General features: G+C 35.8%; 1 protein-coding gene across 8 annotated transcripts in view; it reads left to right on the forward strand.

Moving 5' to 3' along the window:
• The window catches only part of SLC4A4 (solute carrier family 4 member 4), a 340,077-nt gene that overhangs the window by 237,293 nt on the left and 89,913 nt on the right, over window positions 1-12,871 (forward strand). For all 8 annotated transcript variants that reach the window (XM_081050644.1, XM_081050643.1, XM_081050641.1 and 5 more), the window contains one exon: window positions 923-1,097. In XM_081050644.1, the coding sequence (XP_080906770.1) occupies window positions 923-1,097 (175 nt within the window). The remainder of the gene's footprint in view (window positions 1-922; window positions 1,098-12,871) is intronic.

Genomic DNA, 12,871 nt, shown 5'->3' on the forward strand with positions numbered 1-12,871 from the left:
TGCTCCGTATCATGTGCGGTCCTGTGCATACCAAGAAAACTGAAGCAGGGCACTGGATGCAGTTAAGGGCCAGAGAGCACCCAGACAGATAGATGGAGGGAGGGCATTGAAGGCAGAAGGAACTGCAAGCTGAAGGCTGACATGTGAGGTTTGGATGAGATGGTGAGTGGACTGATGCCTAAGTCACCTGACCAACTTACATTTATAATGGTGCTCGACTTGCAAAGCTTTTCCACTACATACTTTCATGGCTTCCTCCCTTATTTCCTTCCGGTTCTTACCCCAAAGTCACTTGCTCGGGAGACCTGTTCTGGCCACTATCATATTTCAACCACTGCTACTCTAGCATTTAATAATCCTCTTCCCCATTTGATTTTTTTCCTTAATTTTTTAGCACCATGCATTTTACTTACTTTGTCTCCTCAACACAGAAAGTAAACTTCACGAAGGTAGGTGTGTTTGTCCTGTGTTGCTCACTGTTGTATCTCCAGCAGCCAGAATAGTGCTGGGCGTATCACAGATGCTCAGTAACCATTTATGGAATGAATGAATGAATGAATGAATGAATGAATGAATGAATGAATGAATGAGGCTGGAAAGGAAACTATGGCAAGATTAGAAAGGTCCTTGTATGATCTACTCACATGTTTAGATGTTTTTCTTTAGACAGTGAGAAATTTTAATTTACACAATTCACAGCTGTCTGATCTTTCGAGAGTGTGATACCTAATTTGGTGACAAAACAGAGACAGAAGAAAATTCATTCCTCCACAGTTTTCTGGTTTTATCTTAAGTGGTTAAACAGTACCTTGTTGTTCATTCAAGCACTGTAAATACAAATTCTTTGTGGTTTAATAAGTTATCTCGTAATTTGATGGTAATTTATTTTACATTGTCACATGTTTGTTTTCTCCTTATGCAGGTTCTGTGGTGGACTAATTAAGGACATAAAGAGGAAAGCACCATTTTTTGCCAGTGATTTTTATGATGCTTTAAATATTCAGGCGCTATCAGCAATTCTCTTCATTTATTTGGCAACTGTAACTAATGCCATCACTTTTGGAGGACTGCTTGGGGATGCCACTGACAACATGCAGGTGGGTTTAGTTTTGGGGAAGACACAAATAGTACAGCCCAGAATGCCTTCCTCAGCCCTACAGCTCCGTGAGGAGCAGATGGCCTTTCAGTTACTCAGCGTGATTTTCTTTTTTTGCTGGATGCTGCGTTTTACTTTGCTTTTGGCCTGCTGCTGTATTTCCAACGTTTTAGTAATTATAAAAATAGCTTGATGAAATCTGGCTTGAGTCACAAGGAGGGAAAAGAAGCAGAGGAAATGAGAATATACAATTCTGTTTGGGCGAAAGCATATCAGCGGCCTTAATGTTGTGCAGGGCCCATGGTTTAGATCTTCTACTACCTTGAGTATTGGCCGTGTTGTTAAACTTGATGGTCATATTTTTCAGGAATGCAAGATTACCTTCATTTTCCATGTAAGCAAAAAGAATCATAAGACTACTGAGTGACTTGCTCAAGGGTGGATTTGCTTATCTATGGGTAGAACTCAGTTTTAAGAAATATAAGCTAAGAGTTTTCTCCTGTTCCTGAATCTGCCTCTCATTAAGCTGTAAAAATTCTGGATTGATTTATTTTGTATGAACCACAATTTGTCGGTTACTTTGCAGGTGGCATTCACCTTCATTTTGTATCGGTAATAGCTGAAGTTTTAGGGATAGGAAAGATCCTTTAGATTCTCTCTGTCAATCAGAAAAATATGTACAGAACTCCTTTTAGTTGATCCAATTGTTAAGAAAAAAATAGGCATCGTGCTAGGTACTGAATACAGAGTTGTGAGTGAAGGTGCTGTTCTGATGTAAAGAACCAGATTCCAGCCCTTTTCAAACGCTGTCCTTCTCTTTTACTACTTATTACTGTTTAACCTATGTGACATTCCTAAGTGTAGCCAGCCAGCTTAATTAAAAAAAAAAATACAGCTGATTCCAAATGATTGCTTTTCTTCCACTGTTGTTTTCCTCCCTGGGCACATTTATGTTTTAGATTTCTACCTAAACACTAAAATAAGATGGAGACTACTATGACATCTATGTTGATGCAAGTAAAAAGAGAGAAACTATTTAAACAATTGTATTTAGTTTGTTAAGGGTACTTTTTTTCTTTTAGCCCTTTTCTGTTGCTACATAGCATATTATCCTAAAATTTAAAGGCTTGCAACAACCATTTTCTCTCTCGTGGTTTTGGTGGTTGTGGACTCATCTGGGTGGTTCTCTCTTTGGTCTTCATACACTTGTAAGATGGTGACTGAGGCCAGAGCCTCCTGAAGGCTTCTTTACTCACATGTCTGGTGCCTAAGCTGGGATGTCTGAAAGAACAGGGGACTTGCCACATGACTTTTCCACATGGCTAGGTAGGGCTTTGTCACAGCTGGGGACTGTTGACTTCTCAGAACTCATGTTCTATTAGAAAGGGCCAGTTGCCACTCAGCTCTGATTCCCACGTGAATGTATACTCAGCATTACTTCATTTCTTGATTTTCAAAAAGAGGTTGACATTTCAAATTCTTATGTGAAATCTGGTGATTTTTAAATACCAGCAACTGATTAATATTTAAAAAATAACGTTGTGCTGGCCAGAGGTCACATTATCTGTATGTTCCCAGTGAGAGACCTGTGGCATGGGGAATGGAAAACAAGTATGGCAAGACACAGAGATGAAGTATACAAAGAGGATGTTTTCCCTTTTTTCCTCATTCATAAGACACGAATGAAAAAATTAAATTGTAACAGTGATGTCAATAATAGAATTTTTATAATATCTGGTCTGTGTCCAAATTGGGCCACTGTTCTTCATCCAAATGAGAGCATAATGATAACTAAAACAGATCATTCAAGATAACAAGTGCTAAAGAAAGCACTGGGGAAGCATCCCAAGGCCAGCATGAAGAAGATAATACAGGCAGCCACATAGTAAGAAAAAAAAGCCATGATTTTGAAAGTGGCAAGAACAAAAACTGTCTTCTTTCAGAATATAGGGAGACTTTTTTATTGTGCAGATAATTTTTCACCCTATTTTTTTCCATTGTTGTTCTTCTCATTGAAATAGGGGAATTATGACACCTCCTATGTGTTAATTTATTGCCTTTTTAAATTGAATTGACTCCTTTTCAAGAGTTCTTGGGAAAGTAAAGGATTCTGTTGTGCAGTATAGTCTATAGTTAACATGGATATTTTTCTCCTCTTTGATAAATTACATGGGAAAGGCCTTGCTGGTGGAGTAAGCTGTTTGAGGTTTTGAAAACTTCAGGAGAAACACAAATGCTTTCAGTGGTCAGAATGCTAAATAGTCCACTAAAATGACCATTTGCTGGATATTACTCCTAGAAGTTGACTTTGAATTCAAAGTATCAAATTCAAACCTATGAGGATATTTGCCAGATATAGTTTAATCATTTTATTAATAGATTTTGTAACCTCTATTGATAATTTCAGTGAAACTGTGAATTCATTATTTTAAAAGTTTCTCTAGATGAAAATGTTGGAGGACATATTTTTCACTCACCTATAAAGCCATTTTCCTTTAAGAAATATATTAATGAAGTACTCCAGTTTGGTACTTCTAGAAGTCACAGTGGGTGGCAGAAACACTAAAACCAGGGATGGAAAATTATTGATTGTTAATGCATATGTATTTGTTGAACTAAATCGTCTATTACTGATTTCTTTTGGGTGAACTAATGCTAGTAGTAAATGTATGCATAGATCTAAGCACTGGGTTTATAGATCTAAAAATCTGTATAAAATAGGAATTAACTAGTATGTGTACACACATATCCAACTCTATGGTTATATAGCAATTTTACATATCCTAATATTTTAATATCAAAGCTTTTACTCATAGTCATGTAAGGTTTTCTTGCAAAGGTAGATGATTGTACTTGTATAGTGTATTTTAAGGATCAGAGCGTGAGGTGTCTTAATATGTTGAGGAGTATCTCAACATTGAAAGGGTATATACCTTAACATACAGAAGACCTGATGCTCTGGCAGTAGAAATCTTCTTGACTTGGCATTAGGACCACAAGATATTTTGTGGATTTGATGCTAAGACCCAGGTCATTCATTTCACAGATCTATGGCAGAGGTTGATTCATTCCTTTATAAATATTTATTTAGTGTCTACTGTGTGCCAGATACTATTTTAAGTGGTGAGGATACAGATAAGTCACCAAAATAGACAAGAGTCCTATTCGGAGGACATTTACAGTCCAGGGTGTTGATAAAGCTATCTTTTTCTGTGCCCTCAAGAGATACCTGTAGTGGTATGTAGTGGGCTTAGTTAGGGGCTGAGATCCTCTGTCTCTATCTGACTTTCTAAACACTAGATCAAGACTAGGCAGAAAAGCACTGGCACAGCCTGAAATAATCTTCAATTATATCACTTGCCTTCATAAATGTGGCAGTGGGTCATTCTCAAAAGCACGAGCAGCTCAAATGAGTCAACTGAAAACAGTGTCCTTGCTTTTAAAGGCAGACAGCTCAGAGATGGTTCACATAGAGCTTTTATTGTCACGTTACAAATAGATATGGCTGCTGGGTAGAAACATGTTGTGAAAACACAGATGAGTCACTGCACTGCTGTTGTTTAAGCAGATTCTTCTGCCAGCGTCTGTGCAGGTCTTGCCTACTCAAAGACAGGAATTTACATTTAAGTATTTATTTTGGTGCTAAAACACACAAAGATATTTCATATTCGTACATACATAATATGGTATATTTAATATTTATACACAAATTTATATAATGTATATATTTAATATCCTAACATATATTTGTGTGTGTACACACACAAGCCTCATTTGATGCAGATGACCTTGTGAGCCACATGGATCATTTCCAATGGATTTGTGATTAAAATAAAACAATTGGAACTACGATGGCTGCAAGTACAGTCAATTTTTAAGGGCCACATAAATGACTGTACAATTTCCCCAACTTGGCATATTCATTTTGACCATCAGGCTGTTCTGAGAGCACTTGGAGGCTTCTAGAGTGGATATTCATGGCTTCCTTGTTACGTGTGTGCAATCGAAGTTTAGCTTGGGCTTCTGGGAGTGACTGAACCGCTTTGTCAAGAGTTGATCTAGGATCCTGGCCTGACTTTTGACTGTTTCCTCTTTTTAGAATTCAACAAGAGCATACATTTAGGACTTGTGCTTAAGCTCTTATTATATTCTTATTAGTCTTACTAGCTTTTCGAGGAAGTCCCACTGTAATAACGCCCTGGGCCCCTTGCCATACTGTGAAGTAAACAAGGGCCTTTCAGCCTCACCATCGTAAAAACATGTCCTTTATACAACTAAATTCTGTGACCATGCACACCATTTCACTGCATTATATTTATATTCTTGGTTACCAAGAAGGTATACTATTCTATTCATTTAGATACTTCTAATTAAATTGTTAAATGTCAATTTAACAAATATTTGTGGATAACTTGCTCTATGGGCAAGATACTGATAAAGGAACACTTTTTGATATTTATTTCCTAGCAAGTCGTTGTGTTATTTAAAAGTTGTTCTTAGCTTTATGAAACAAAGAAAAGTGTTTTAACTTAAATCAACGTTGTTGATTGTGAATGAGCACAGTTTAAAGTGAAGATTGAGTGAAGAAAATAATTTTAATTTTTGTATGTGTAAATATAATCCTATTTTCACAACCCTTCAGCCAAAGAATACAGTTAAGATTTTTAGAATTTTGTGAATTTTGTGATATTTGTGGAGCCTAACAGAGTACATTTTAAGGGAATGTGTCTCGTAATAAGGAACATTTATAGCTGGCATCTCCAAATTTGAGGCTTTAACATACTGCTGTGCTGAGAATATTTAATCAATCTGCTTAAGTTGGAAATATTTCTTATTCACATATTCCTTGATGAGATAGACATTTCTTTACAAATTTTTTTTAGTTACAGTTGACGTAACAATATTATATTAGTTTCTGGTGTACAAAATAATGATTAGACATTTACATAACTTATGAAGTGATCACCCTGATAAGTCTAGTACCCATCTGACACCATACATAATTATTACAGTATTGACTATATTCCCCATGCTGTACTTTACATCCCTGTAACTGTTTTTGTAACTGGCAATTTGTACTTTTTAAACCCTTCCCCTTTTTTACCTATCCCTCCAACCCCCATCCCATCTGACAATCATCAATTTGTTCTCTGTATCTATGAGTTTATTTCTGTTTTGTTCATTTATTTTGTTTTTTAGATTCCACATATGAGTGAAATAATATTTTTCTTTGTCTGACTCATTTTACTTAGGATACACTCCAGGTCTATCCATGTTGTCGCAAATGGCAAGATTTTATCCTTTTTATGGCCAAGTAATATTCCACTGCATGTAGGCGCCACATCTATTTTATGTATTCAACTATCAATGGACACTTAGGTTGCTTCCATATCTTGGCTATTGTAAGTAGCAAATGAACATAGGGCTGTATATGTCTTTTCGAATAAGTGTTTTGGATCTTTGGATAAATACCCAGACGTGAACTTGCTGGGTCACATGGTAGTTCTATTTTCAATGTTTTGAGGAACCTCCATACTGTTTTCCATAGTGGCTGCACCATTTACAATCCTACCAACAGTATACAAGAGTTCCTTTTTCTCCATATCCTCACCAATTCTTATTGTTTGTTAGACATTTCTTTATGAAGCTTATCATGTATAATTTATAATAGCAAGATTAAAGCAAACTGATAATTGCTTCACTATAATGAGGACTGTGTAGTAATTTCAATTTACCTAAATGTTGCCCATTGGTACCAAAATGCATTTTTTCCTTGAAGTGGAAATGTAAAGGGACAGGGTAAATTGCCTGAAATGGTCTTCCAGAAAAAAATATTTCAGTTTCAAAAAGTTAGGTAGATGTATCCTGTTGCCAAGATATAGCTGGGTTGTTTTGGTAAGGAAAAAATAAATGGTGACAAAGCAAGGAGCTCTGCGTTGCTCATTTGCCTGCAATGTCAACTGGCAAAGAAAGAGCTTCCCAGGAAAGAGCTTCAACTAATTTGCTTCACTTCACACACAAGTTCTGAATTAAACCTGTTTGATTAAAGTTAAATAATTTGTGACCAAATTTCACTTAACCAATAATTTGTTTGGTTGTTTTTTTCATTTCAAAGACCTTTGTAAACTCTGTTTTCTTGGTGATCAGAAAATTACAGTGATTTAAGCAAATTGGGGATCCAAAGTGTTGCAAAATTCTAAAATTATTTTGTGTTTGGCTTAAAATTATTTTGAAATAGCTTTCTTTTTAATAATATATAATTAGGAATTGTAGAATATTCAAGCAATACAGAAAAACTACATAGAATGTAATTTTGCCCTTAAACTCTTCATCCTGAAACAACCATTTTTGGCATTTTCATGAATATCCTTCCATACATCTTTCAATGCATGTGTAAACAGATTGATGTATAGGATTTCATATAAATGAGGTTGTATGCATGCTGTTTCAAAGTGTGACTAGTATTTAATGGTAGTCTTTCCCCTTCACTGAAGATCTTGAGCATCATTTTTTAATGACCACATCTATTTATACTCATCTATTAATGACCACATTATACTCATTTTTTAATAGACCACATCTATCAATGACCTCATCTATTTATATGGTGTATGTACTATAATTTACTTAATAAGTTCCCTATTAGTAGACTTTCAGTTTTCCCCAATTTACTCATTTATAAACTATGGTCGTTGACTACATTTTCATTCTACCTGCTTAGGGTAGATTCCTAGCAGAATGGTTAAATGATACACTTATTTTATTTTTTCACATTTATTTCAAGTTATACTCCACAAAGGTTATTGTGGGGACAAAGCCCCAAAAAACAGTTTCCAGGCTCTCGGCCTCACATAGAAAGGTGCTGGCTCGGGTAGTAAATGGCCATCAACTGTGATCAGATGGCCAGCAGCTATGGCTAGTTGGCCGTCAGCTGTAACCCGTTAGCCATCGGCCACTAATATAACGGCTGTGGCTACGCTAGCAAAAGAAGATTGGGGGCTAGTAAGAGCGGATTGCAGAGAGGTGGATGCCGCCGGTGAGAATATAGTGATATGATTCCCCTACCTATGGCTCCGTGGGTGTTCCTTTTTGGCCTCACCATGTCCTGCGTTCTTATGTGGGGAGTGGGACCAGAGATGCCGCAGGCCACCCTTCACAACAGTTATGCCAACTTATACTTGTACCAAAAAGGAGAAGAGTATCCACTTGTCTACACCCTTGCAGAAGCAGGATTTTATCCCATATTCTCGTTTTTCTCATTCTGTGGGTTACAAAATGATAGCTCATTCTTATTCAATTATCCTTCCACATTTTCAGTATCTATCTATTCCTCTTTGTATTTGTGTCCTTGGCGTATTTTCCTTTTATTCATTTTTTTTCATTGACTTCTAAGAACTCTTTGTGTGACGAGGATATTTTCCTTTCGCTTGTCAGAAATATCACAAACGTATTTTTCCTAGATTCACCATGTCTTTTAAACTTATTTATGATTTATTTTGCTATATAGAGTCTAACTTTTATGTAGTCAAAATCTACAATCTTTTATAGTTTCTTATTTTCATGATATATTTAGAGAGGTTTCCCTACCCCAAGATTAGAAAAATATTTACCCACATGTCTTTGTTCTTTTATGTTTTCGTTTGAATTTTTTATCCATCTGGAATTGATTTTTGTGTAAGGTTATATTGGCATTTGATGTTTGGGCACTTCAGATGATCTGGATATATATTAACAGCTCTTCAAATAAAAAATATATTGTAAAGCCTCCCTGTCTTGCCCATCCATTCCAATTGACTTGGAGTTGAAGCTCTTTGGTAAAGGTTTTGGCTTAGACTTTTCTTCAAGCAGGGAGCTAATTAGTCTTTCAAGTCTTCCCACTTTTTTCAGTTCCTGCTGGGCAGTGTAAACAGAAATCCTGTTTATGATGACAAAGCACTTTTAGGCAGAGTAGATGGCAATAAGGATTTGGTAGCTGTGATCTGTCAGGATAAATCACTGATTTATAAGCTGTAGCTACCCAGGTGAAATAAAAAATGAGGGTTGTATATCCAATCTTCTTCCCCAGTATAGGTGAATGGTTTGTGTAACCAAGCCTTAACCATGCTAGCAAGTGGTTCTTAGAGGAGGAAAGGTTGCCTGAACGAATATACCTCAAATTTGGGCCACAGGAGAATCACCTGGGGGAGCTTTGAAAAGATACTGATTTTTCAGACCTGACCTTCAGAGATCCTGCTTTGTTCAAAGTAGAGATCAAGAATCAGTACTTCCCCCCCAAATAAATAAATAAATAAATAAATAAATAAATAAATAAATAAATAAATGAATGAAAAGCTTCTCAGATAATTTTTATGTGACAAAATTTGATTTAGATACTTGCATCATTTCTCCGCTCATGTTTGATCATTTGGCTTACACTGGGGACCTGACATCAAGATTCCTGCAGGTAATTCAGATCTGACTGCCTATTTCCAATGGCTATGTTTAAATGGCATTAGGCTGCATCATTTTTCTTGGGTAAATTTCAGATTCAAAGACTCATCTAGAGAAATTTAATTTTATTATTCAACATTTTACAGTTTGTATAAATTACCACCAACATAAGCTGGAATTTCTTTTTTTACGGTGAGAAACATTTTAGTTTTTTGTTTTTTTTTTAAAGCTTGAAATAATAATGTTAGTGAATGCTTTATCATTTACTGCCACCAAAATATTTTATGTTCCAAGTTTTATTTGGTTGAAAATTGTCAAAGAAATAGAAAATCTTTTGTTGGGCAAAAACAAAAAAATCTTTTGTTGGGGGCAGTTGTGCTGCTTTTCTCTTTCTGTTATTGCCATCCAACCTCCTCAAACAGGGTTGTGATTATTATTTCAATAATAAATTCCTTAAGAAGAGGACATAGCACAAGAATGGCAATTCTTTAGTGTTGTATGAAAATACTAAATTGCAATAAAGTCAAAGTTGACAGCATAAATTTTTAATTTTTAATTTTTAATACGGGTGTTATCAGTCGTGGTTGTATTTTTTTTTTTTTAATAGAATCTCACTCCTATAGTCTGAGTTGTTCTATGATTGATTTTTTATTATGGACTTGTGTTGATTTTCTTGGCTGTTTTGTGAAACAAGGGCCATGTTTGGTTTAACTCCATACCCTGATGTAAGCAGAAAAATGTTCACAAATTATTCCGTATGTGGATTTTGACTTCACTGTTGTAAAATAAAACAAACTATTTTGTTTTATTTTAGTTGATTCCATGTGTTTAGTAACACAAGGGATGAAAAGAAGCAACTCTCAATGGCTGTAGTGTTGTCTTCTAAGGCTTCTGTTGATTTAGAATTTGCTTTGGGGAGTAGTGAGGATTGTCATGCAGAGTGTCATGCTGGATCTCGGCTCCAGCTCCCCACATAAGAATGCAGGATATGGTGAGGCCAAAAAGGGACACCCATGGAGCCATAGATAGGGGAGTCACTATATTCTTGCTGGTGACTGGGTTGGAGACACAGGAAGCAGGAACCACACTAGCCACAACCTGCCGTCCACTTCTCTGCCAACCACCACTTCCTAGCTGCTAACTGCAACCTGCTGTGCTAACTGCAATCCGCTCCTGCCAGTTTAGCCACCATCTTCCCGCTAGCCCCTATTTGCTGCTAGTGTGGCCAATGGCTCACTGGTTACAGCTGACGGCCAACTAGCCACAGCTGATGGCCATCCAATCACAGTTGATGGCCATTTACTACCCAAGTGAGCACCTTTCCACGTGAGGGCAAGAGCCTGGAAACTGCACGCCTGGTTCTGTCCCCACAAGGATCTAAAGAGGCTTTTTACCCCTTTTCCTCTGAGGACTAATCTTTATCCTTTCATGTCACATCTTTTTACTTTTGTTCTCCATCCCTTTCCTGTTTTGAAGGAAAGAAATAATACAGGCTCACTGGAAAGAAGGGGATGAGAAGCAGTGAAGGAAAGGGAACCAACATTTTATTGTTAGATATTTATGTTTTATATTATATTATATATTAATAATAAATAATAATAAATAATAAAAAATAAATAATAATAAATAATAAATAAATAATAATAATAAAATATAATATATATTATATATTATATTATAATATATTTATATTATATTTTATTTTTAGATCTTTATATATTATTGTCCTATTTAGACCAAATAATTATCCTATGAAATAGCCATTGATTTTACAGAAGAGAGAATTAGGAGTTAAAGAGGCTGGTGATGGGTGTAGTGAGATTTAAACTCCGATATTCCTGACTCCACGACATGCTCTTTGTGCTGAGCCACCTGGAAGAGACCTTGGAAATTATCTAATTCAACTGTCTCATCTTCATTCTAAATAAATACATTATGTATATGTTACTATTCATCAAAAAGTTATCGCTATTGATGGGCACTTAGTTTGATTCTATATCTTGGCTATTGTCAACATGCTGCAATGAACACGGGTGCATATATCTTTTAGAAATAGTGTTTTGGATTTCTTCAGATACCAAGAAGTGGAATTGCTGGGTCATAAGGTAGTTCAATTTTTATTTTTTTGAGAACTCTCCATACTGGTTCCCATAGTGGCTGCACCAATTTGCAATCCTACCAAAAGTGCACGAATGTTAACCTTTTCTCCACATTCTCACCAATACTTATTTGTTGATAGCCATCCTGATAGATGTGGTGAGATCTCATTGTGGTTTTATTTTGCATTTCTCTGATGATTAGTGACATTGAGCATCTTTACATATGTCTATTGGCGATGTATATGTCCTCTTTGGAGAAATGTCTATTCAGGTCCTCTGCCCATTTTTTTAATTGGATTTTTTTGTTGTTGTTGTTTTCTTTTTGGTGCTGATTTTTATGAGTTCTTTATAAATCTTGGATATTAACCCTTATTGGATGTATCATTGGTGAATATCTTTTCCCATTCAGTAGGCTGTCTTTTCGTTTTGTTGATAGTTTCTTTTGCTGGGCAGAAGCTTTTTAGTTTGATGTTGTCCCCACTTGTTTATTTTTTGTTTCCCTTGCCTGAGGAGATGTATCAGAAAAAAAAAATATATCTCTTAGAGCAATATGGTACTTGTATACAGTGGACTATTAATCGGCCATAAAAAAGAATGAAATCTCACCATTTGCAACAACATGGATGGACCTAGAGGGTATTATGCTAAGTAAAATAAATCAGATTGAGAAAGACAAATACCATATAATTTCACTTATATGTGGAATCTACAGTACAAAATAAATGAACAAAACAGAAATAGACTCATGGGTACAGAGAACAAACTGATGGTTGCCAAGGGTAGTGGGGTTGCGGAGGCAGGGTGAAAAAAGTGAAGGGATTAATTAAGAAGTACAAATTGGTAGTTACAAAGTAGTCACCAGGATGTAAGGTACAGCATAGGGAATGCAGTCAATAATGTTGCAACAACTATGTGTAGTGCCAGGTAGGTACTGGACTAATTGGGAAGATCACTGCATAAATTATATGCCACTGTGCTGTGTATCTGAAATTAATATAAAATAATATTGAATGTTAGCTGCACCTGGAAAAAAAATAATAAATAATTTTTTTAAAAAGTATGATTCGACCAAGATGTTGCTGAACACTTTATATACATTATCTAATCTAATACACATACTAACTGTGTAAGGCACAGAGAGATTAAGTAGCTTGTGTAAAGTCATTAATTGAATAAATGGTACAGTTTGGACATCAACAAGAGGTTGTCTGACTCCAGAGATCATTGTTATACCATAGCATCTCTA

The sequence above is a fragment of the Rhinolophus hipposideros genome (genome assembly GCF_964194185.1).
Source record: "Rhinolophus hipposideros genome assembly, chromosome: 1".
Taxonomy (NCBI): Eukaryota; Metazoa; Chordata; class Mammalia; order Chiroptera; family Rhinolophidae; genus Rhinolophus; species Rhinolophus hipposideros.